We start from the raw sequence: 27,407 nt of genomic DNA on the forward strand, positions 1-27,407 counted from the left end.
CGTCCCAGCGCTGCAGCCGCGGGCCAATCACAGGCCGCAAAAGCCGGACACATTTAACTCTTTCTCCCTCACCCACACAGATCTCCGCATCACACAAAGACATATCCGCTGTCAACTAGATGTATGAGAAAAGAGATAACAGCTGTGCTGTGGATATTCTACACAAATATCAATGCAAAATGAAGTGCTTCCCTGATTGAGGAGAAGAAGCACTTATCTCTAAGATTTTAGTATTTTAACAAAGTAAGCTAGAAGCACTGATTTAGTACAAGGCTAAAGCTGGGCATCACCATAGATAGTAAATAATAGGGCATCACACACTTATCACCCATTATCATTGAGGAAGTTGTAGATTTGCTTTTCAAACCACTTGATAAGCCAAACAATTGACCTATCAATACGGGCAAATAATTTAACTAAAATTAAATAATTTAGCCTACAATAGTTTAGTAGGTAAATTATTTAGGCTACAGTTCCAGATTGATAAATATCATTTTAAGAACACACAGTAAACACGTGCTGCCACCTAGTGGTCCTTATGATAAACAGATCAGTTCTTACCATATTGTAGAGATCCCCAAAGTAGGCTACAAAAAATTATAATAGGTCTATACAATAGATAGGCTATATATAAATTAAATAAAAAATATATTAAATATACTCATTACATTATATGTAAGCAAAATTGGTTTCCTGCTGCCGTTTTATTCTCTAATCCAGGGCAGAGAGCAATACCTGTGGGATTATTTTTCTGTTTGTTGTTGTACTAGTACAGTACTGTATAGTACATATTGGGGTGTTGAGTTACTCCAGTAATATTGTATTGCAGGCTTGGGGTTTTTCCATGACAAGGATGATAACAAAATTTAAATATAAAGAAGCAGATGCTGAGATATCATGACTGAGTCTCTGGAACCTACATTTTCCAAAACACAAACAGCAGCATAATTTAATCCATGTCTGGTAAAGACCCACATCTTCCAAATTTCTTGAACCCATTTTGTAAAAAGGCCTCTCTAAAAATATTAAGATAATAAAAGGTTGTGTGGTCAACTGATCTCTTTGTGTAAATCTATGAAGTGCCCCTTTAAGTATGTGGTAAAACCTAAGCTCTATTATTTTTGTCACTGCAACTCTCCACAATACTCAAAGGATTCAGCAGGGTGTTGCTCTCACTCACTGCCAACTCAATTGGCAGGAAATAGAAACAAAAAATAGTTTGAGAATATTCAGTGAGTCAATATCTCAATCATAAAAACACTCAACTATAGCAAAGTTGATGGTAAATCGATCAATCCACAACACAAATCTATTGACTGATTTCAAGGCAGACATTGAATGTTAATTTTCAATAAAAGCAAAGGAGACCTTTTAAGTCCACATTTTGAAACAGGAAAAAGTAATTTATTTCAATATACATCGCATTTAAAACTATATAACATTATTTGTTTGTTGAATATTTCACACAGCTCTTATCATGGAAATGTGCTTTATTTTTTCAAAATAAGATCAAGCTCTAAAACAATAATAGGATATCCGGCCCTTAAATTACTGCATGATTACTTGTATTTCACATAAAAGTAATTTTAACTTCATACATTACATTTGTTCTTTATGAAAGAAAAAAACATAGCTTTGCAAAGTGAGTTCATATGTTCTTTGATGAAATTAAGATTGATCCAACAGTGTTGAGTGATTCTGATTATGTAATGCCTGAGGAAACTGCATTATGTCAGAGCAGAATGGCCATTATGTGATACATCATTGATGTTGCTCAAAGGTCCATATGTAGATTGGCCACTTCAGACCATTCCAATGTACAAACTGTAAAATATGTTGAGCATGGAAGATATTTCTTTGTATGATGTCATTGCAAAGGAAGCAGATTCAAGAGCAGAAAGGAGGTCAGGAGCAAAATGTCCACTCCTGTCCAGCAGTACCACCAGGGCCAAAGATGGAATAATTAAAATGTGCAGGTCCATTGAAGTTAGTGGTCAGGATATTGCACTTTGTCTAGTGTGAGGAAAGGAAAAATTGGCCTGCAGTCTTATAGGCCAGCACCTGAGAAGGCCCCTCATTGAGAACAAATTGTACACTTCATGGCGAAGAGAGGTCAACTCTCCACTAGGGGGCCTTCAAGACCTGACAGAGATGACTAAGGAATCCCTTTTATCCATCCTACCCACCAGAAAACTAATCATGCCATGTCGAAACTGTAAAAGCAATGGGCACAGCCCATTGCCACCAGACGATCAAGCTTGTCGGCACCTCGACCCCTTTTGACAAAGTGATGCAGAATTACACATTCATTGCCATAAAAAGCATGAAGGAACCTCAATATAAAAAGCTGTCTGTTTTAAATTTTTGCTTTCCTGGGACTGGTAGCCTGGCGAAGATTGCTTTCCAGTTCCATATAACAGCAACAGTTTACTGAAAAACATTGTAGTATAGCTATTATCAGAATTATCCTTATTTACAAGGTTATCATGACTTACATTCTTTTGAGTAATCCGAGTCCCGTGGGAGCTCTGGCACAAATGTAGGAAGCTCGCTAAAGCATAAGAAAATATGTCACAAGTTCTTTCATTTACAACTAAGCAACAAAAAAACAAGCCTGTTTGGATTTTGTGCTGCAAACTGCAACAGAGGACTGTTGCACAATGCCAGGTTAAAATATTTGATTGCTTGTCTATCCACTTTCCCTTTTGAACCTTCATTGTCAGACAGGCATTTGTGAATCATATGTTTGTGTATGTTGGCTGGGCACGGAAGTCAAAAACCTTTGGTTCCCCACCAGTCTCTTCGAAGCAACAGAAACCGGTCGAATCTTCACTTGTGGGTGTGTGTCTTGTCCCTGTCATCTGCAAAGGCCTTCCTCTGGAGCCTTGCTCAGTTTAGCAGAGCGGTGTGACAGTTGCTTTGTACATAGCCGTAGATCTTTCCATTGCATTTGCTCTTGCTGTAGTGGACTGTGTGCTTTTGGTGATAGTCTGGTGTCAGATGTTGGGCTTGTCGCTGTAGAAAGGCGTGACATGAAACATGTAGCAGTGTGTGCACACCCTGACAGGCTTCACCTGGCCATATCGGGGCAAAGGAGCAGAATGGGAGGAGCAGCGAGAGCAGAAGATCTGAAATGGCAGAGTATGTGATGTATTAGGTACTATACATGTGATGACGACGCACAATGCTATCTGTTTGATCAACAACACAAAAGTCTTAGAATTTTGCCACCTGGGCTCCCCCAAGACTGGGAGTTGACGTACCTTTCCACAGCTTCTACAGTGATGCTTCCTGCGGATGACAGTAAAGGGAGCTTTGCAGGCAATGCAGGAGTTGCAGGCTTCATCAGGGACCCAGTCTGGAGGGTCTACACAGAGCCAACAAAAACAAGTTAACACAAAGTAGACCTGTCACTGTCAGTAGGGTATGTCTACATGGAGAGACAATGGGGGAAATCAACAGGCTGACATTTCAACTAAACTCTGAGTGGCACTGTTTGTGAATTTACTGACCTTCGAACTGGCCCTCTCGGGCCTTGGCTGCCAATTCAGATGAGGAAATGGTCTCCTGACAGAGAGCACAGTCCTCCAGTACTGCACTACGCAGAACAGGACCTGCTGGACAACATAGAAAAGGAAACTAAGACTGGCATATTGTGTTTAGGCAGCTGAAAAGGCATTATAGCAGAAATAAACAAATAACAAGAAAAGAGGACTGAACCACTGCTTTTTTTTTTAAAAGGTTATTTTTTTGGCATTTTCAAGCTTTATTAGATAGTACAGAGTTGAAATGGGGAGACAGAGAGGGGGGATGACCTGCAGTAAAGGTCCACGGGTCGGACTCGAAACCGCGACCACTGCAACGAAGGCTGGAGCCGATATGGTACGCGCTCTATCCACTACACCACCGGAGTATCCCAACCACTGCTTTTTATATGAATTTAGATTGAGGTAAAATGAAACAGATTTTAAAGTTATTTATTCAGTTTTACCAAATTGGTAAACCTGCACTAACCTAATAATTAACTCATTTGGCTCTGTTTTTGGTTTCTACCAACATCTGAGGGAGATATCTGGCTCTTAACCCATTGATGACGGCTGCTGCGCGATGCCACATTGGCTCTCCTGCCTGATGCTGCGTCGCGCAGCATTATTACTTTATCTAATTTTCATGGCAATCCCAGCATAGAATGCACTGTCATTGGTTCAAATACACATGAGGTGGGTTTTGTTGATTTTTTTAAGACCACGTGACCACCCAAAAGTTGTGTGGTTTGCCGAAAATCATGTCAATCAAAAAAATAAAAAATAAAAAAAATAAAACAAAATAATAAAAAAAATACGGCAGCTATGTCGGCGACAGAACAGTTAGTGGCGTTTGGTGCGCAGAATCAAGGTCTACTATAGACTACTGACGAAAATCACACAACACATTGCATCTATTTATTAACAATATTTAATAATTTTCAAATTCATCTAATTTTGACGATTTTTAGAAATATTTGTTGGTTTGTAAGCGCTAAGGGAGCATGTTTAAATAAAACCTGTGAACCTTAACTTTTAAATGTATTTTATTTCATGTTTCTATGTGCTACACAGGCTTAGATATTAAGGTTTTGGTAGACTTGACAATTCGTACTATTTTTTCAGAAAACCCTCAGGCATTAAGGACATGCATCCTAGATTGCCATAGTCATCAATGGGTTAAGCTAAATGCTTTAATATGTTCACTGTGTCTGCCTCACGTTTAGCGCTGAGCAGGTCGTATGTCGTGTTTAGAGAGCATTTTTGCTGAAAACATCTGCCTGCCGTGTCTGAAAACTGAGCAAACAGATTGGTAAGTCAACATACAGTATATATCTAAGTTGCAGGCTGGATGTCTTAACAATGAGCTGAGATTTAGTATAAAGCCGTGTAAAGCTGAGGAGAGCTATTACAAAATAATCTTTTACAGCCGATTTTACAATATACTGTATGAACACAAAGTTTTACAGTCAAATATTAAATCTTTGTTAGCAGATTTGATGTTTGAGCAATAGAGCTAATGAAGTCAGTGAACAGTATCCAGGCCAATTAGAAACACTGTCCCCATATTAAGGTTGAATACATTATATAGGGAAGAGCCAATGTAAGGCAAAGCAAGGCAAGTTTATTAATATAGCACAATTCAGACACAAGGCCATTCAAAGTGCTTGCTTTTGTACTGTGATATACTGTTTAACCAAAGACATGTTCCTCACCTTTCTTTTGCTGGTCGTCTTCTCCCTGCTCACACTTGGTTGCCATGACTTCAAACAGAGTCTTGAGGATGCTGCGAAGGTCACTAGCATAGTTTGTCTGCAGCTGATCGGCAACACCTGCATCGCACCAGAACACATAATGAATATTGGCACGAGAAAAACAAAAAAAGACGGAGGGAGAGCGACGAAAAAAGCGAGGGCTTGTACCTGATATACAAACAAAAAGACGGTGGATGAGGTCGCTGCTGCTGTGGAAGCGTGATCGGATCTTGTTCCTGGCAGCCATCTTTGCATCCTTGAGGGCCAGCTGGATCTCCTGGTGGTCTAGATCATCCGATGTCCCTGAGCTTGCAGTCAGGCTGCTGACGGGGCTAGAGAGAGCGAAGAGAGATAGGGCAAGATTAGTTTTATTTCTTCCCTACTCTTCAATTTGATCTTCAAGTTACAAATGAAGGACGAATGAATGATGTAAAATGAAAGTTGAAAAGGAAACAAATCCAATATCAACACATTTCTCCAATATTTTTAGGCATATTAAAAATGGCCACTTTATTTGCTGTTATCAATAAATACCCTGTGCAGAACTTGCATGGACATCAACACTCTAAAATCTGTCTAGCGTAATTAAATCTGCAGTCTTAAGCCAGGAGGCAAATTAATGCTGTCACATGTAGCCCACTCGGGAAGGAGTGACTGACACTTCAATCAGTGGTTGAATGTGAACAAAGGCAATAATAGAGACTGGAAACGAACAAAGCAATCTTTTCATCTACCACGCAAGGACTTTTTTAGTTATAATCAGAGCGTGGGCAGGAAGAATCACTTACAAACATATGAGAGTGACGCACTTTCATGATTAGTTACCTGGGGGTGTATGCTCTGCTTGACAGACTACAAGTGGTGACCGACACACTCTCACAGTCACTATCTGACACAGAGCTGACGGGGGAGTTCTGAACACTAAAAAAATATAAAAATAAAAGATATTTAATAAAAAGGAGAAATAAAAAGTACAGAACAAAACAATGGTAAGTGCAAAACAGGGAAAATGGATGATGCAATGGAATCATTGTAAATAAATTATGAAATATGGTGAAATAAAATAGATATTTATGTTGAAGCAAGACTGTGTCAAGGTCATTTGTCCCCGAAGAAGATTAACAACATCAACAAAAAGCTAGTAATATGACTCATAGCACACCTGTTGCCCCTCTTGCTGTCCTCTTTGGTGTCACTCTTTAAGTCATTAGTTCCTGGCTTGTCCTTATCCATCTCCTTGTCCCTCTCTCTGCCTCCACCGGCTTGCTGCCTATTGTCAGTCAACACTTGATGGCTGCACGGGGACGTGACATCCCCTCCGCTGGTGCCACAGGCCCTAGCGTGTTGCCCCGGCCCCGGAGACACCACCAGGCACTTCTCACAGAGCTGAGAGTTTGAATCCTCATTCAACAGAGCAACTTCAGCTTTACTGTGAAGCTCGTTACCCAGTGGGGACAGCCGGCACGCAGAGGACTTGGGGGCTGCAGTCTTACATTGTTTGTCCAGTCCCAGGGAGAGTCCTAACCCGAGTGTGGTGGTCTCCGTGGAGACGGTGTCCTCGTGGCCGTCCTCACAGCTTCCGCAGCAGACGCAGGAGTTGAGCAGGCAGTGAGTGGCCACCAGGGGGCCGCAGGGCTGAACCTCAGTGGGAACAGGCCGTGGCAGCAGCAGCTTGTCCACAGCCAGCTCCGTCAAGCTTGGGGAGCGCGGGTTGAATATGACCGTGGCGGACAGTTTCATTCCACCCATGCGGTGGGCGATGACCTCAGCTGTTTCAGACGCAGTCCCCTCCAAACCCATCTCCCATCCGTTGGTGTAAGGCAGAGGTTCGGAGCCAGCAGCAGAAGTAAAAGGGGGGCGCTTTGCGTTAGGAGGACAGAGTGTGTTCTGGCTGAGCGGCTGCGGGCATGGCTGCTCCAACTGGGTCTCTGAGTACCAGCCGTTCTTGGCAGAGTCTGGCCGGGGTCCGGGCGTGCGCTGCACATGGCGGGGCCCTTTGGAGGGAGAGGCGACGCAACTGCAAGCCTCTCTTGAGATGCTGTTGATGCTTTCTCCTGATGCGTCCAGGTCGTCCATGAGGAAGACCCTGTCCTCCTCCTCTACATAGATGCCTGTCCGTCCCGTCCGGCTCACCAGGAGCCTGCGGGGAGAAGCCTCTGTGCTGGAGGCCCCGCTGGAGGCCCCCCCCTCTCCTCTGTTGGGCCGGCGTGCAGGGGACTGACCCTGGCTGGGAGGCGACAGCAAGGTGGACATCTCGTCACCCACACGGTACACCATCATGTTGAGCTGCTCCAGTTCCTCCTCGTCGTACTGCATGGAGCAGGCCAGCTCCGCCTCCTCCGCCTCCTCGCACAGCAGGCCCTGCTCCTGCTCCTCCTCCCGCCCCTCCGTCTCCACCTCCTCCCAGCCCTTCTCCATTCCCGCCTTCTCCTCATCCTGGCTGGGACAGACATACAGGGCTAGAGACTCCTGCTCCCCCTCACAGGTGTCACTAGCGGGGCAGCAGGATGACTGAATCTCTTGTACCGGAGCCGGTTGGCAGCTTGTTGCCTGGCTCGTGGACAACTCCCCGTCCTGAGAGATACACAGGTTCCTCTCCAGCGTTATCAACTCCTCCTCAGACAGGGTTTGCAGCAGGTCTCTGCAAAAGCATCGGAAGATTGTTGTAACATATTGAAAGAGGAAAGATGGTCATTTAAAAAAGATAAAAGGATCTCTCTGGGATGTTTAATATTCACAGGATGTAGGCCTACCTGATTTTTTTCAATAAAGTGCGAAAAGGCCGGAAGAGCTCAGACATGTCCTCTGACTTTCGTTCTAGGCTGAGAGGTCCCTCTGAATACACAACCAGACCACTGAAAAAAAATGTTTTAAATTCTTTAAGAGGCAAGTAGGGAGTAGAAGACAAAGCGAGTGGGCGGAGGAATCGACAGGACATGCAACACTTACCACACAATGGCCAGTCTAGGAATTGTAAACATCAGTGCGGGTTCATAGTCATCGATCATGTCTTGTGTGAGATAGCCCAGCTTTAGAGCCCTGAGACCAATGGGAAAACACATCAGAAAAAAAAGTTAACCACAGTATCTCCTCATATTGTTTAGTTTCTGGTAAGTACAAGATCAAGTTCTTCAAAATGTTGACTCCGCTGTGAACGCACCTCTCCACAGTCTCGCAGAACAGCACAATAACCTCCTGCTGTACATAGTATTCTTTGGGAGACTTCACAGGCACCATGGCTGACACATAACTGGCAAACAAAGAAAATAAAGTGAGTGAGACTGTAATTACATTCACGGCTTTGTTTAATGTTTTTTGGCAAAAGAGCCTCAAAAGAAATCCTTCAGTTATGGTGTTGCTACAATTGGCAATAATGTCTGCTCCTTCTTTTACCTGAGCTCAAACTCAGCAAAAAGGCCGTCGAAATGTCGCAATGCATCCCTCATGCGGTCCGTGTATAGGTTGAGATCTCTCAGGGCCTGGTCCCTGGTGATGTTGCGGACCTCCTCAAGGCTGCGAGTGAGGTCCTTAGCCAGGGGTCTCATTGCTATACTCTCTATCTCCCTGTTCATGATGATGGAGCCAGCAGCCAAGCACTGCATAGGAACACAGACATCATAAATTCGCCTGGTACAGAAGATTAAACTAAGAAAATAATGTTTACTGTGGAACAAGTGATGATCAACAAACACCATGATTGTGAATTGTAAAATTTGAAATACAGTATTTTCATGCACGCGTGTAGGGTTTGTGCAAGGTTGTTTTCTTTCAGACCAATGCTGGAGGGAATACACTACCTCAGCCCCAAACCACAGCTGCCCTGCCAAGTTGTCATGACGAATCTCCTCGGGGAACTTGACAAAAAAGTCTCTGTTGGCCCGGTCATCGGGGATACATTCATCCATGATCTGATTGATAATGTTCAGCACATTGTCCTGCGGAGGAGCACAAGAGTGACAGAAAACAAAATTGAACAAACTACTTAGTAGGATAAAAATATGTACCTCAAAAACTATTTTTCAGTATTTCAGTTGACTTACTAATGTTGGTTAATAATCCAGGTCTCAACTCTTTCATGAGGGCCATTATATTGCAGCGTTCAAAGACCATTTATTAGCGAACAAATGAAAACAATTTGACAAGATCATGACACCATTATGAACCTTGCAGCAACAATCTCTTTCAATAACACTAAACTGAAGCCCATAATTCCAGCAGGGAAAATGCATTGTCACACGCAGCAAGAGCTAATCAAGAGCTTATGTGCCACTGGCATGTACAACAGCCGTAACAATGACTTACAATGAGCCTTTCAGTCAACCGCAGCTGCACTGTGCACTGTAATCTTGTCAGGCACAGCACTGCGTCTTTCTCTGCTCGCCCCAAGGAGAAAGATTAAAAAGCTTTGCGAAGGAGAGCTAAACCACCGATTCCTGTATGGCTGTGTACTGTGTGTGTGTCCTATGCCCTGTCTGAGTACTAACCCCACTGTCTGCGAGCATCTCCCACCATGCTGTCAGTTTCAAATCATCCAGAGGTGGTGACTCTAGTGTGATAACCATCATGCCAGAGACACAAAAGACTGGCTTCTATCATGTTTTTTTTCAGCCTTTCCTATCTCTCTGTCTCTTGTGTGTGTCATCTAACTTAATATGAGCAGCATGCCAACAAAGGGCCGGGAATAAGAGCAGATAGCTGCAGTGGCAGGTTCAGGTTCAAGTGTAAAAGTTTGGCTTGAGTGCACTTACCTTCTATCCTCTAGGCTGTGGGGTATCATGCTGCTTAATTCATTCTACAAAGCCCCTGAGGAGGGCACGCCACTGAAAAGACTCCTCTCTGATCACACGAGTGCTGTTTAAGTCTGCAGTTAACACATTTTCACTGCAATTCTTTAGGGTGAGATAATCCCAGACTAATTTGAGGTACAGACACACATCCGTTACAAGAGCTAATCATTCACAACTGCTGAGAAGCCTCAGTTGACACTACTTGGGTTGATAACAAAATTCATTTAAAAAGTAAAATAGGAATAAGGGTAATCAGAGAACAATGAAAAGAGAAAGAAACAGTGAAAGGAATACCATAGAAAGACAAGGTGACAGATTGGCGGAGGGATGGATGGAAGGGGAAAGAGAGTAGAACAGTCGGGGACCAAGTGATGACCTTATTAAGTGGCTCTCTCCTGTGTGCTGCAGCAGGTGCAGGGAGGCTGAGGCACAACAGGCCAGATGACAACCTCCCTCCACCACCTCCAGCTCTCTCAGCATGATGCAGCATACGCTCCCCTCAGCCCTAACATACAGACCCCAAACAATAACCTGTACCAGCATGTACAATTGCTGAAATGTACATTTATATTTTAACATTCCTACTTTTTTATTAAGCAGTTAAAAAATAACAATTTTCGACCCATTGCTGTTTCGAAAAACCGTTTCCTCAATCAAAGCCAAGAGCCCCCTACTAAAGAAGCCGCTCTTGTAACCATTTACTAATAACCCACATAACACACAACTCAGTGTTATCAAACACAAAAATTAGCATGTGCAATGGCTGCTTCCAAAAAAAGGCTACTTGACACAAGGACCCTTGCCAACCAATGTTTTGTCAGGCAACAGTCATATCTCTACGCCTGTATCAAGAAAGAGGTGATAAGAGTGCTGTCTTTATTTAGCTTCCAGGCCTATCCAGGGTCCAGCAGGACAATTATGTACATTTAAAATAATCTAAAATAGATATAATAATTCGTAGCTCAGACTCAAGAGACTTATCCAAGCTGAGGTTAAATACAAAGGATGACAAGCCTCATAGTGGCTAAGATAAACTTTTGAATACATTTTCTTCACAAAATGAAGGGTGTAGATTTTGCCCCCAATCAGTCATTTTTAAAGGGCATAAGAAAGGGATCACTTTATGAACAATGTGTGTGAGTAACACGATGAATGATAACAGCGTGCAAAACCTATTTCAATGGTCACATTGGAAACTGTATATTGTTTGATTAATGACAAATTGTGAAACTCTCCTTCAACTCCGTTTAAGCTTTAATTCACTTTCATTTTTATTTGTGTTATTTATAATCTCATAATATGAAAGTAAATATGAATTTAAATAGACTGGAATTTATTGTTTTTTATAGAAAAATAAAATTCACAGAAAGAAGAAGATTGTGTTGGCTTGTGTGCCTGCTGACCTGACAAGAGCGGAACTGGTTGACCAACAGTGTACATCTCTGAGGGTCCTTCCTGCCGTCGAGGCTGTCCAGCTCAGTGGCCACCTGATTCAGCTCCTCATCAGCGTAGTAGAACTGGGCCAGGAGCTGAGGGTCCGTTCTCTGCACGGAAACGCAAAGAGACACAAGGAGGTCATTTTTTAATACTGGTATGGCTGTTCATGACGCAATGCACTGAATTTCCACACAGAAATGGATATAAATTAAAATGACTGAGATGATTAAATAATAACATGTCTTAAATGTATAGTCTACCCCTCCCTCTAGATGTGATGTGTGTCCTCGAGTAACCATGTTTGCATAGCTCATTGAGCGCGTTCTTTCTCGACATCTTATGCCAGTCCAGTAGTTTGCACTAAGGCCGGAGCTAATGACCATTTTTCATTATTAATAAATCTGTTGATTGTCTGCTTGATTAATCAATTGGTTGTCTGATCTATAAAATGTCTCCATATGGTAAACAAAAATGCCAATCACAATTTCCCAAAGCCAAAAGGAATTTCTTCACATTTTCTTCTTGTTTTGTCCGATTAACGGCTTAAAAAAATACAAATAGTTAGTTCATTATCATAGAAGAAGGAAATCAGAAAGTATTCACATCTGAGAAGCTACAACCTTTAATTGTATTCTCTTAAAAAAAGACTCAAAGCAATTAATCAATTATTTGACTGATTGTTACAGCTGTAGTTTTCACAATTATCCACTCTCTTAAACTCATTTGGTATATTTTCTGTGCTCTGACTTTGAATCAACCTACACCAAACCTGACCCCTCTTTAAAAAGGTGCATGCAGCCTCAGTTAGACAGAAGCCTATTTTTTCTCCTTTCAAAAAAGCTGAAACTCTTTTCTCTGTCCCCAGATAATTGAGAATCTATTAATATCTATATAATATAATATCTATATTTTAATGGCTTGCTCATATCCTCAACATCCTGTGGGTTCCAATCACAGGATATGAGCTGTAGCTAGTGGAAGTCATGCTGCCAGGATCCACTGATCACAACAGAGTTCCTTCGGTGCAAAAAGGTGAAGTGTACTTTACTAACTGCTTCTTACACTGGGGCCCCAAATATCTGAGCCGAGAAATCATGTGACCCCGAAACAGAGTTCACAAGAAATCACTGAATATTCAAAGCAAACAAGACCTCTATTTGACTCTTTGCAGAACACAGGCCAGGCCAAGCCAGGATAACAAGTCTAGAGACAATGTGCTAGGTGTTTCTGTTATCAGAGGCTGACTGGGAAAGAAAAGTGTGTCTTACTTAAATATGAGAGATACGAATAAACTCCCCAGTCACCAGTGTCCAAAACTTCCCTCTCATATCTCATAAGGTGAGTCAATTAATTTAAACTGCAAACATGTAGTCAGAAGAAATACAGCAATACTATATACACAGGAGAAGGACCTGTCCTCATGCATTACACTAGCTTTAAATGAGTCACACTTGGGGGATTTAATATGTGTACACTGTTTAAAGCTCACCGCGAGTTATGCATGGACAACTGCAGTCTCCAAGATAAAACGTTTGATGCTCTGTGGTTTTCTAACTGTGTGTGAGTCAACACATGAGTTGCATATTATGCTCAGCAAGTCTCCTGGTTACAGCAACACTGTGCTACTACAGCACTTTTGTGTTAACAAGTGGAGTATTTCCTCCCGCATAGTTTCCCCCAACACAAAACACCCAGAAGTGAATCTAACTCAAGGGGATGTAGACCCTGATGGCAAGCAAACATACCACGAAACTGGGAGAAATAGTGTGAAGGCAATACCAGCACAGACAAGAGGGCAGCATAATACAGCAACATGCCATTGCTGCTGTTCTGTGGGGGACGAAAATAAAAACCAGGTAAGTAGGGCGTTGTGTAGGCCAGCTTAACAACAGATTGCTCTTCAATTTGCCAGTGTGTTCGGATGATTCAGGAGCAAACACAAGAATGGGTTGATTCCCAGTCACGCATAAACACATTTACAAGAAGTATGGGAAAGTAAAATTATTTTTATTCTTTATATTGTATTAATCCTGACAAGAGGGTTTAACAATAAAATAGTGTGAAAGCTTAGGTGTAATTAGAGGATTTATGTCATTATATCCAACCATGCTCCCCTCTGTGTGAGCAGGGATGGGAGGGGCAGCACAGTGCAGCAAATCACTATGCTGCTGGGTGTAGCACACAGACAGCTAATACATACAGCACACACACTAAACACAATTGATCATTTGTACCTTTAACCCAAAATAAAACAAAAGTTTAAATGAAAATTTTACAGTACAATCAAGCTGCCAATTTTTAAATCATAACGTCAACAAACACTGGTTGTACACACACACACACACACACACACACACACACACACACACACACACACACACACACACGGCTCGTGTTGATCAAAAGGTTAATGGTTTTGGAAATGGAGATCACATGCATCATCGCAAACCATACCAACGCAGGGACGGTACGGGAGCTTAAAAACACAGCAGGACTGTGCAGACTGGAAGAAGGGAGAGCTGGTGCGTCAAATCTCCGGTAGTGTTCCTCATGAAGCCAAACTGAATTCGTATTTACCAACAAAAAAAACACACAGGAGCTTTTCCCTTAAGTTTGCAATGCTTCCTGTTGCGTGCTGCTCCTCCCTATGGGCCCCCCCTCGCTTCTCTCTCTGAATATGATACATGGCGCTGTTCCCCTCACTCTCTCTCATTAATAATGAAACAAACGGCAAGGAGAAAACACAGAGATAAAACCTAGAGCTGGGGCACTTGTCGCATTATTACAGTGAGGGGGAAAACCTATTCAGAACAGTTATTTGGAGGACTGAGATATACCAAAGCACAAGGAGACAAAAAGCTAACTTCTGATTTTGACAAATGGTAACATTAATTTTTGTGTATTTTTTAAATGCAGTTGAAAAAAGATAATTTGTAGTTTTTGAAACAACTGGTATGGTCCTTTAATGTGTGATACTTGAGTTTCAGAACAGCAGCGCTGGACTTGAGCAGTTTTGTTTAGCATTTCTTTACTAAATCCCAATTTGTCCCAAAGAGCAAAATCAAAATTTTTCCTTCATGTTTTGTTCATGTGTGTGAATTTAGAAGTCTCTGTCCTCTGTCATGTTAACTGAACACGTAAATTGGCAGAGTGATGCACAAAATACATCAAACTTGAACAGGAAACTCTGAGTCTGTATGAGATGAGGCAGTTATAGCAAGTGTTTCACACTCTTCAAGTTATCTTTCTTAACAACATTACATACGTATTTTACATACCGTGAGAAATAGGGGTTGACATAAGACATAATTATCAGCAGAGAGAAGACAGTGCATTGCAATACTCATCATTGCATTGGTATTACTATGAAGGAAATAAATGCGAGTGGGTGTCTCAAAGTATAGGCTATTGGGAGCAGAGCACAAAAGCAAACAAACTCACAGCAAGAGGAGGTGTTTATCTTTACATCCAAATCTCTGAACAGCGACAAAGGCAATGATGTCACCAAACAGGAGTCAGATCTGACTGGACTTTACCCAGCTGCCACACAATGACGAGCCTATGATACAAATGTCATGATGACCCAACAGGAAACAGGAGTGGGAGACAGTGAAAGACCTTTTTCTAGCACAGGCACAACACAGGCCTACAGTGGTGGCATTCATTTAGAGACTTTCTGAAGCATATAGGCCAACGCTGACAAAAGGAGGAACGGCGCGTTGGAAACAGACGCCGTCCTATAGCCTCCTCCTGCTGCTGCATTCCTCAGGCAAGAGGGAACATTCCTGCAGCAATGCATCATGGGGGAAACGTAAAAGGCAGACAAAGTTCAACACATGCTTATTTTATTTTTAGATAAGCAGCAAGATAAGCTGCTCGGTCTAATCATTGAATATTAATTTTGAGTGTAACATATTGTTTGGCCATTACAACTTGGCAGTTATGTTACAGCTTAGGCTGCATTGACTTCCTGTTTACATTGCTTTTGATAAGACAGCACAACAAATGTTTTTTAGCACCCCTTAAAAAAAAAATATGACAAGCAAAACTAGCTTCATAGCGGATGGTGCAACCAAATTCTGGGTCAAGGCAAAAGCCCTAAACATGTAATCAAATTCAGCACAGTTTACACCTGGATTAATATAGTCATAGAGATGCGGCCATGCAGGTTATGAAATGAAGCCAATTCTTTGTTTGAAATTCAAATGTAAAGCCTTAAATCTGCAGTGTGTATAATTTGGGGATTGTTTTCATAGCAAACTTGGTAGAAAATTATTTTATTATCCATAAGTATGTTTAATTTCGTGCATAATAGCTGATTTTTTGAATTTTTATTATTATTATTTTCCTTAGAAAGGGTCTCTTATATCGCCGTATTTCTCCATACCATGGACCAAGGCATGGGCGCTGCCATGTTGGAAGCGTCATAGTTGGAATGTCTTCAGCTCTACAGAAGCACAGAATGGAACAGTTGGCCACACTGTGTCCATCAGAACTACCAGCTGGAATGTTCTCGAAGAATTTCTGTTGCTTCTCTGAACGGGAGCCATAGAGACGAACTGTTGAGATCTAGAATTGTACCATTTGATGATGTCATATTACACACTGCACCTTTAAATGGTAATATAGTTACATTAGTACATGGACTATGAGTCAGTAATAATGATGTTTGAAAAACCCCCAAAAAAGGCAAGCTGTCTGTTTGACGAATGCCTACCTAATCATCTGCTTACATAACATTTGTTGTTGGCACAGAGTAAAGTATTGGCCTTGACATTTACTTTAAACCAGGGGTTCTCAAACTTTTGATAGCTGAGGGCCAATTTAGGAACCCAACATTGGACCGAGGGCCGAAGGAAAAAAAATTATAAAACTGAAATAATTTCAATGGCCAGCGTCTTTGCGTCTTTACAGTTTACATGTATTGGTCAGCATCCAATACTGTGTAATTAACACATTTAAAGTAATAAATGAAGGGCTAGGTCTCATTTCAACATTGGGGAACACACATTAAAAGCGGGGGTCTGGGGGTTGTCCCCCAGAAAAATTTGAGGTTCGAACACTTCATTTTGTGCATTTTGGTTAATTTTTATGCAGTAATTTGTGTCTTCTGTATTCATTTATGGTGGAAATGTTAAGGAAAAGACAACTCGCTCCCATTGACACACATTCTACTTTATTGTTCAAAACTTTCTACACATTGAAAACGTATCACCTTTTGGAGTGTTTTTTTGTAGGACTCACTACTCATGATGCAGCAGCAGTGTTAACTATTATGACACTATACATTGGAAATAAACAGGGTGGGCTATCAGCAGTCAACTAGGCAGATAGTTCCATGGCTATCAGCAGCTAGCTAACGTTAGTTTGTTAGCTAAACTTTAGGCAAAAGAGTTAGAAACCAGATAATGTTAGCATCCATCCTTAGACACTTGACCTAATCTAATTCACCTTGAATGTGAGAAAGTGCATCGTATTGGGCTTGACAAGGGATATTTGTGTTTCGACCCCTGTACTGTTTTTACTGTTACGGGGGACGCATCCCCTCCATGCGTTTCAATTAAAAAAATAAAAAAAAATAAAAAAATATGATTTTTTTTTTTTTTTTTTTTAATAATTCATAATTCAATGCGGGCTGCACTTTGAGAACCACTGCTTTAAACGTAGAGTAAATAGGTAAAAAAAAAGATGTCGTCAGTAACTTGCAGTCACATTCAACTATTACAAAAAGCTAAACAATTCCAACTTAGTAAACATCCAGACTGAGAAGAAATACATATACGATGACAAAAACAACAATCAAGTTAAAAAGCCGAGAAACGACACCTTCCTATAACTTCTTTAACAAAAGGTTAAGTGTGTGAACATCTGGAGAATGGACTCCTGAACTTGCGAGTTGTGTCATCATCACCACAAATGACAGCCTATACCTCCAGTTAGTGAGGAAATGATTCAGCAGACTGGAGTCCTGTCCCCTGCGGCGTGCCACTCTCCTGTTCTGCTCCTGCTGTCAGTCGCCCTGGGTGCCCTCTCTTTGAGATGACTCTTAAAGACTCTTATCCACTGCGGTCACAAACTCCCTCATTTCAGACTATTAGACTCATGCAACTTCATCCAGAGAGACAATTACTGCTGAGCCGCGGCCCTCAATCACATCATTTCACAATGACTGTGTGAAAGTTCTGTCGCTTTTCTTTACCATGAAATCAATAACAGGCGATGACCGTGTGACTGTTATTGAAACGTGTTACTGAGTGTTCCGTGCTGCTGTACCATCAACGTCATCTCAACCAGCTTTCTCCTTGAGCTGTCCATTCTCGGCTTTCCTTTCTATTCAGACTGTTGCCGGGATGACGGAGGCGTCCACAGCATTGGTGCATGGCACACACAGAGCCCACTTAGGGACTTATGAGAAACCTTGCCCCTGCCCTCATACTCTATTCCAGGCTCAATTTGCTGCCTTCTGGCTGCATTCCAAGGGATCAGAGGCAAATATTTTTTTTTGGGGAGGGGGGGGGGGGGACCAGTTCACTCTGCTTCATTCAGTCAGTTGGCAGAAAAGCAGCCGGATACAGTTCATCGCCTTATTTATTATTCAGGATTCAGCATAAAAGCACTGTCAAGAGTGAGCCAATTGTTTTGGTAACACACAAGGAAACTTCCTGGACTATCATTTATATTAAGTTTGGCAGAATAAAAAGTATTATCTTTCTGCAAATGCAATGTTATGCTGAAGTGGGTTCGTTCAGGTTCAGCTTGCATCAGGAGTTTCTCTCCTCGCCTCCGTGTTGTTTACTGCAGCTACCAAGTTATTGATGAACGAGCTTTCAAGCGTGAACTCCGGCCGTTTTAAAATTATTCTGGTCACATTTTAGGATAGACTTTCTGATTAATAAAAGTGTAATTAAATGAAGTGCACTAATCACAGACTGCTGAGGGCTATTTCTGCACTAACCAGCTGAAAGTTGGATCCACAGCAGACTACGGATTTAGCTCAGTCAATCGACTCAATATACTCAGAGTGGTCTGCCCATCTGGACTGATGGCATAATCTGTGTGCTTGTCTCCACTATCTAAGGGCTGTCCTAATCTGGCATAGGACTAAGCAAATGACCTGTGTATGTGCCTGACACATGGTTTAGCATGACAGGCCGAGGTGACACAAGGGCGGCAGCAGAGGATTTGGGTGGCGTGTCTAGGATCCCCTGATAGTAGTTTGGTGCCAAGTCGGGACACACCCCTCTTCTTCTTACGCAACAAATAATCTGGTCATACAATGCAGGACTGGCTGCTGAGTTGCAGTGACAGAGGGGAAGATTTTAGATGAGAAAATACAGGCATGACTTACATCTAGGAATTTCACTGAAGCAAATCAAACTCAAACAAAACTACCTATACTGTCATGATGATTCTTCCATGAAATTTTTGACCCACATCCCCTCTTCACTGTTGAGGATGTGCATGACTAATGGTCAGTCTAATTCCATCCACATACCTTTCATTGTTATGAACAGCGACTGAAAGCTGGCATTGCCCAGGACTTTCCAAATCATGCACAATGACAGCCGTGGACAGAAACAGCTGGCTGTCTTTGGAGATCAAATGTGTGCAAGTCTACGTGCAAACTGCACTAACTCAAACTCATAAAAAGATATGAAAAACAGTAGTAGTTATCTGTTAGCATCTTTCCACTACTCTTAATACATTTTCCCCCGTTACAACAATTTATTTTGCCTGGCATTACTTGGTATGAACGCTGTCATACATATCATCATCGTCACAAGAAAAAGAAGGAACTCTTTGTCTTTTGGCAAAAAAGAAGAAGCTTTATATCACTCTGGCACCGACAAATTTCTAACCTCCATTGTCAGTTAGACATTACGGGTGTTAAGATGAGAACACATACATATTAATATCCATCTATCTATCACACATAACACAATGTTTTCCATTATCATCACAGCCCTCGAATACAGTAACACTAGAGCTGTTTAAGAGTGAACATCCTCAAATCTTATCTCAACTGTAACTGAGGCCAAAATCTAATCCCAAAAATACAGGCCCCACTTTTATCCACCTCTCCTCCCAATCTCCCCTGCTGCTAAAACAGAGGTGGCCTTTCATTTTCTGGCTCTACCTCGCATAGTCATATTTACTCATATTTTAGACAAAGGGCACCTTGAGCATACGCTGTATGTTAATCATCACTGACAATAAAGAGTGGAATAAAAAAATAACAAACTTTGATCAGTGTACAAATTATTACCGATAAGATAGATGTGTAGAAAATGAGTGCAGCCTCTCAGTTGGTACCAGGACTCACTGATTCTCTGTGGTACCTTGAAGTCTCACTTTCTTTCAATCATCGCCTCCACACACCTTAGACGGTGGTTCCAGATTCCCCAATCCTGCAATGAATTTAAAGAGGCCTTCAATCGTCAGGCCTGTCTCGATGTGCACTAGGGTCAGCTCTCTAAATCCCTGCAGTTGACACCAAATCAATTACCGGCTGGTGGGTAAGCAGAATGGGACGTCCACAAAGAACTCCAGAAAAAGGGCTAAATATGAAGGCATGCTGGCCGCTGCTCAGCAGTTTGCAGTTCCCTCTTCCATCAAGTCTGTGCCAACTGTGCAGAACCAACTCTGCAAAGACAAGACCCTAATTGCTTTGCCGGCCCTCCGTTTCTCCTGCTCGTGCGTTTGCAATATTCCCAAACAAACCACGGTAGTGATCGATGACAACCGACGGGCAAACAAGAGGCTGAGATAAATCATGAAAACAACAGCAGAACCTACTACAGCCAGTCAGAAAGGGGAACAATCATTACTGAGGAATTCAACCGCCATGACTCAACAGTTCTGTGTAATGTGACAAAATATTTCCAATAAAAAAGAGCAGTGATGATGTATAATAATAACAACAACAATAACTGATGAGTATTTGTATGTACATATATTTTTCTGACATACATATTAACTATGGGAAAATAAACTAAATATTGGCAAGAATAGGTTGTAATCATTTTGAATTCATCAAGTATAAAATTAGTCTCGAACTAACAATTATTTTCTTTATCGATTCGTCAGCTGATTATTGTTTTGATCAACAAATTATTAATTTGCCCTATAAATGAAAGATATTCCAAATAGCAAATCCCTCAAATCCCAAAGTTGGGGGCAGTGAATTTGGGCATTTTTGACAGAAAAAATTACTAAAGTGATTAATTTATTATCAAAAATAGGGACGATTATTTTTTCTGTCGACTGACTAATCGATTACTTTCGATATTCAATTAGAATCAACCTAAAAGGAGCAAGTCTTATTTGTTTGATGAATTGTTTGGTCTATAAAATTCCTTAAATATAATCCGAGCAACAGACCAAAATCCAACAATATTCTATTACAAATGTTATACATCGGAGAAACAGATTTTCACATTTAAGAGGCTTGTACAAGCTCTTAATATATAGTAGATCTGACGAACAAAGTTATGAAACTTGTTGCAGATCAATTTTCTGTCAATTAATTTATTGTTTAAGCTCTAGTTACATGAAAACAATCCGGGAGCTTTCTCAACTGAAATGTTGTATTTTGTTTAAAAATGTGTTTAAAAGTCATAAACTTAACGCATGAACACAGTCACATTTCATGACTTCTATCAGTCAAAAGGTGACTGAAAAGACATTCTAATGACCATTGCTTTACATCAACACAGATTCTAGTGAATTTGTAATAAGACATTTATAGTTATTACTGCTGTTTTAATCGTGTGTCATCGCCGCCTCTTCATAGATGAACATTTCCTTTACAAAATCAAATTGAACCGATGCATTTTAAGAAGGGTCTGCACAGCTGGCAGCAGAAGGAAGACTAATCTAGCTTTTGTCAAAACCATCAGCTGTCAACACGGCAGCTTTTTTCTTTGACAGTGTAGACAAACATCTCTAAAGGCATCTTTTATGGAGACTTGACAGTGATTTACGACCACGGTAAATACTTAAATGCCTCGTCGTTTTTCTTTAACATGTGTGCAAATAATTTCAGAATATTGTTCTTTACCCAAAACAGAGGATTTAATTAAATTTAACCTCAAACTATCGAATATATATATGTTGAACTGTTATTTGAGATGAACTAATTTGATATTAGGATAAATGTTTTACTTTTTTTTAAAACACAAATGCCAAATGTTTTTGTGTTGCTATGAGAAACAAGACATTTAAATATGCAAACTCGGGCTTCAAGAGATTCTGATGATGATTGATTATTTTATCCTGCAAATTAATTGATAATGGAAATAATCATTAGCTACAGCTCCAGTTACATATTTTTCACTGAAATACAGCTTTATATTATATTTAAATGCAGCGCAATCATAGCAACTGCTAAATTAAAGCCTAACTGTAGCTTGGTGTCTTACAAACCTAAATCCAAAACTGGTTTTATATGTTTACCATATACTAAAGATAAAGCAGCATAAAAAAACACATTTATATTTTTGTTTTTAACTAACGTATTTTCTCCTAGTTCTGCAGAATCAGTGATCCGTCAGGTGTTTGGATGACCTTATCAGAGTCATAGGGCATAAGCATCCCATACTGTATGTCCATGCACTTGCAAACATCCTACATTGTTACACACTTACATCTGTTTGACATTTCGATAAAGAGGAGTGCAAGAAAGTATCAGCTGCCCACACACTAAACTGTCCAGTGGGGGAATGAGAAGCAAATTAGTAGCGTCCTGTAGATGGAGGTGAGTGCACCCGGCCTGGTGCGAGCTGTGAGCCCGTCACGCTGACGGATGAGGTGGTGTGGAGCTGAAGGTCAGCTCCTGAATGCCTGATGGAATAACAACCAAGAGAGGAACACAGGCTACATAGGAAGTGTACAGGCTTAGCCTCCTGACATCTCTCTCTCTCTCTCATGCCATCAGTCACTCTGCAAGTTTGCCACCGATGAATGCGAGATGAGGAGGAGACAGTGGCCATTTTGGCTGCTCGGAAACCTGAGCCGGCTCTCGTCTTTGTTTGGCTATGTGTGATGATGAAGCAGATTTGTTTATGAATACTTCTCCGAAGCCTCTTTATCAATCTAAAACTTGTCAGTGCAGAATGTACAGTTGAAGTTTACCAAGAGCAAGATGCAAAGACATCCTTTCTAGATATTTTGGAAACTTAAGGTTAACTATTCACACACAAAAAAAACTGCTAAAATAGTATAAAAGCTGAGAAGGAATGTGGAAAAAATGTCACTATACAGAGGTATGTCATTGCTTTGGGTGAGCCGCTCCCCCTACAGAAGACATGGTCAATACCCTTCTTGCACGTTCATATTTTTCCGGTTTTAGCTGGCACTTTGATGGCAGAGTCAAGCGGAATAGACAGGTACATTATGTCCCTCACCGAGCTGCACACTTTTCCCTCACACACACTGAAAAAGGGAGCCGGGCGATAAAAAAGTCCTCCTCAGTGGGACTTATCTGGAGAGGTAAAGAGCGGCTCTGGAAATATCAATAGCACCGCTTCAGTCAAGGGAACACGCTGATTCGACACTTTTCCGTCTGCAGGAGAACACAGTTCAATAATAAACGGCTTAGAGTTTATGCAGACTGACAATGCAGTGTGTTCAGATATAAATGCCAAGATATGTGGGGTTGTGCACAGATTTTAATTGCCACCCGGAATATTTGCTCTGGGTGCAAAAGGAGAAACTACTTGCTATAGCTGTGACGCTGTTTTCATTAACAAAAGCACAAAGTGATCTCTGTCCTTTCATTACTGTTGTCTTTTCATACCGTTTGGCGTAGTTACAGAGGCTTTTAGCACGTCTGCTTGTTTAAAACCCCACAGACTTATGTTTAATTCTGTTCATTCCTGCCACGGCTGTGATTTGTCAGAAAAGACACTGATGTAATTGTCCAGCCCTTCAGAGTCAGTAGGCATTCAGTAATGTGACAATACACTGGTGGTGAACCCTAACACTTAGGCCAAACCCCCAACAATGGACCACAAAACGCTGTGACAGCAAACATGGTTAAACAGAAAAGAGGATTGACGCAGGTGTGTGAATGTGGTAAAGAACAGGTGGATGGTATGTAATCAAAGGAATTTTATCTTATCCCTCCTGTGTGACATTTGGGTTTCAAAAACTCAAATTGCTGTTATTATTAAATATGGAAAATCAGGGGTGTATTCCACTACCAGAGAGAGGCTTACTTATTAACTTACACTGGCGATTACAAAAAACATGTTGACAAGCCTTTTAAAGCTGAAAATATCATTATGTATGCCAAGAAATACAACTGGACACAAGAGTCAACAGCTTCTTTAAAAGGCTGTCTGGAGTGTAATTTCCTCGATTTCTATCTATATAGAAACCTGCTGACAACCAACAAAATAAATACACACATGTCTATACATATGTTTATAATAAAGAAAAACAGAAGAGCCTGCCTTGGAATGTTGTATAGTACTCGTTGGGGGCTTCATTTCACAGTGTTTTTCAAATAAATATTTGCTGTGTTTTTCCAGCCACACAGCAAAGTTTCCACAAGAAGATATCAGTAATCACTACAGGATTATATACTGATCAACCAAAACTTGCCTCATATTTGGGCAGTTTTGTGTGTTTGCGAGATACAATTTATCCCCTTCACACCCATAAATCAAAAAGGATTCTGTTCCTGGACAAATATTCACTTCCACTCATTCTAAAAAGTGCTGGAGTTGGCATATATTAAACTGTTCATTTAACAAGGCGACCGAGCCTTCAATACTTCTTCTGCTGTGTCAGGCATGTTTCCACACTCTGAGCTTGATTTAAAGAATCACAACACATCCCTTACTCGCTCACCACCAATAGTGATGATTTTGCCTACAAATGGTGTGTCCTCCTGGGCCTGAGCTGCAGCTGGTGCGATGGGTTTATTTTCCCAATTTATCCAGCTCCGTGTGATGTCTACAATCAACAAATAAATCAAGCCCAATCAAATGCTCTGGTGATAAAACAGTTAGTCGTTTAATGAAGTCATTATAGAAAAATTATTGCCAAATATGTTTATAATCAATGAGCCGTTTCAGTCATTTTTCAAGTTTAATTGCCAAACAAATTAATGAACACTATTTCCAGCCTCTCAGTTGTGTGGAATGATTCTGCCTTTATTTGTCTTATGGGGTAGTAAATTAATGTATTTAGGCTTTGGATTAGTATTCAGACAAAACAAGCAATGTGAATATGTCATCTTGGGCTGGATGTCCCAGTTAACCGTTAAGAAGATCTTTAACCAGTTAATACTAAAGGTTAAACGGTTAAAAAAATTAAATCATCTTAATTTCTCTCAAATCCGGACTCCGGATGTAAAAATGCAAAGTAAGAAAGTAGGCTACGCTCAACTTTATAATAGGTCCATGGTACGCTCCCAGAAAGTTAGGGTACCTATCCCTTAGCCTGTACATTTGTAAATGTCCATTTTCAGTCACTTATTGCACTTTCCGCTCCTACATTCTCATACTAGACCTCTTCTCACAACAGACGAGGTGTCGTGTGAATGTCAAAATGTAGGCATATAAATTGGCTACTGGTCCCTGAATTGTTTTTAAATTAATATGCCGGTCCTTGGCACAAAAAAGGTCAGGAGCCCTGCTCTAATGCTTCACGTATTTCACTATAAATAGGCTACATTAAATCTTAACGGAAAACATTCTAAATGGCCATCCCTACTTCAGGGTATTTTTTTTTACTCATTAGAAAAAAGGGCAGATTCATTGATAATAATTTAAAAAAAATACATATAAGTTACAACCCTGAGATTCTAAATAACTTTCTATTTACTTTTCAGTCAAAACTTATTTTACTTTTAACTGATTTTTCTATTTTGTAAAATAAATAAATATATTATTATTTCCTACATAAATACCATTATCATTATAATTGGTGCCATTATTGTTACCAATAATAATGTTATAATAGAAAGTGATTTACAAAGAATGTGTTTTTGTTTTTATTATAGGCTACCAAAAGAAAATAAATCACCAATATCTACCATGAATGACAAAGTCAGCTGAAGGCAGCATGTAAGTCAATCGGTGTAATTCAGTTGCTGTAACATAGTAAGCCCTGACATAGCGCTTTAAAACAAAAGCATCATGAACAACAACAACAACAACAAAGGAAGAGCTGCTGGTTAACACAGTGTAACATCAGGATCACAGGCTAACGTTAGCAGATGTGTGCCACTGGCTGAAGTAATCGGGCTAGCGAGCAGCACAGATCGGCTGCTTCCCTGGCTATCTCCAAAGCTATGCACAAAAATATAAAAACTAATGACTGCAGAGCTGACATGGGGTGTGAATAAGACATAACTTACCTTCGGCTTATACAGCCACTTTCGGAAGCGGTTCATCGTTACCTCGCCACCTTCCTTTGTCGCCAACCCCTCCTCTCTCCTCTGCTGTAGGCTACCTGTGTGTCTGACAGTATCAGCGGTCGGTTTGTTGCTAAGCTAGCTCGCGCTGGTGGCTTCCAACAAAACGGAAAATGTAGAAAAACTCAAACCCCGGGTAAGTTGTCCTAAACCGTTTGCTACAATGCAGCTCTGAAAGCGTTCAAAGGAGGCATTCGAAATAGAAGACTTATTTCCATCTTCCCCTGAATACGCCGAGGTTGGCTGCCAGTCTCCCCCCGCCTGTCCACTCTCCAAGTCCCGACGATACAGACTCACTGGCGGAGCGGCGACGGCTCTGCTGCTCGGTGCCCCCCCACCCAACGTCTCTTTACTGACAGTCAGTCACGTCACGTTGACAACATTCACCTCCCACTTTCCCAGGAAGTGGTGCCATCAAGTGCCGCTCCCAAACACCGTGCCCCCAGCTGCGTTTATGGGAATAATACAATAATAAAACAGACCATATAGCCTAAGAAGCGACTCTTTATTTTTTTAAAGATATTCCCCCCTGGCATTATTTGGCCAGATTTATATTACATTTTAATTTAAAATCCAAATTGTAATATTGGGTTCGTTTCTGTTATTTTTACTTTGCACAAAAATTGTGCAATATCTATTATTTTATTATTTAGGCTACTTTACTCTGCTGTCCTATCCCTTTTGCTGTTGTAACAATGCACATTTAAATTATTATCTTATCTTATCTTATCTTGTTGCAAAGGATTAGGTAGCCTATCTTGAAACAAGATTCTGTGATTTTTTTATTAAAATGTTGGATGCAAAATGTCTACTTTATACTGAAAAGTCTATTGTCAGTGTAGGATTCAAGTTGCAATGTCATTCTTTTCCCAATGGACCTTGATTGGTTTCCAAACTAGTTGTGATGTCATATAATGCTTCATACAGATTTGAGATCGGCACAAATATGCTCCCCCTCTTTAGATGAATGTGAAGACAGCCATCTTGTGGAAAAGCTCTGCGTGTAGGCCTACATCACTCTGCACAGACAGTGCAGGTCAAACATTCAAGTAACAAGAAAAATGAATTTTTGAGTGTATATGTTTACTTTAATGCAAGTTATTTCTTGAACAGGGAGTTGGCAAAACAACCTCTGTTCAAGGTTCATCTGCTTGTTCTTGAGTTTTTACCCTTATCACACTGCCTTCATCAGCAGAAACTTTACAGTTTGACTAGTTGTAATGAAACTATAAGTAAGACTTTTCATCCATATGCTCGTCATTCTAATAGCTCAATCTTAGATTGATTAGTCACTTTTAAGACTTGCGCTACAATGTGACAATTCAAATATTGAACCTGTTTAAAGTATTTATGACCTTAGTAGCCTATGACAACCCAAAAACTTTGTTTACATGTTCACAGACAATCTTCTTATTGTAATGAGATTATGGCAGGAAATCAGAGGATGCATTGTGAGAGTAGGCCTACTCTGAAACCCCAA

General features: G+C 40.8%; 1 protein-coding gene across 3 annotated transcripts; it reads right to left on the reverse strand.

Moving 5' to 3' along the window:
• Positions 1–1,429: 1,429 nt before the first annotated feature.
• On the reverse strand, positions 1,430–26,208 carry zfyve28 (zinc finger, FYVE domain containing 28). 3 transcript variants are annotated; one of them, XM_080041903.1, is made up of 14 exons: positions 25,871–26,208; positions 11,469–11,609; positions 9,076–9,213; positions 8,672–8,874; positions 8,439–8,528; positions 8,228–8,317; positions 8,032–8,133; positions 6,441–7,919; positions 6,104–6,199; positions 5,447–5,610; positions 5,240–5,356; positions 3,513–3,614; positions 3,264–3,367; positions 1,430–3,128 (listed from the first exon to the last, which is right to left on the reverse strand). In XM_080041903.1, the coding sequence occupies exons 1-14, from the start codon at positions 25,904–25,906 to the stop codon at positions 2,997–2,999; spliced, it is 2,994 nt and encodes a 997-aa protein (XP_079898029.1). In that variant the 5' UTR covers positions 25,907–26,208; the 3' UTR covers positions 1,430–2,996. The 3 variants fall into 3 exon arrangements, with proteins under 3 accessions (XP_079898029.1, XP_079898028.1, XP_079898030.1); XM_080041902.1 differs by having other exon boundaries at positions 3,513–3,617; XM_080041904.1 differs by lacking the exon at positions 6,104–6,199 and having other exon boundaries at positions 3,513–3,617.
• Positions 26,209–27,407: the final 1,199 nt, after the last annotated feature.

This window comes from Ammodytes marinus (assembly GCF_949987685.1).
Source record: "Ammodytes marinus genome assembly, chromosome: 15".
In the NCBI taxonomy this organism is placed as follows: domain Eukaryota; kingdom Metazoa; phylum Chordata; class Actinopteri; order Uranoscopiformes; family Ammodytidae; genus Ammodytes; species Ammodytes marinus.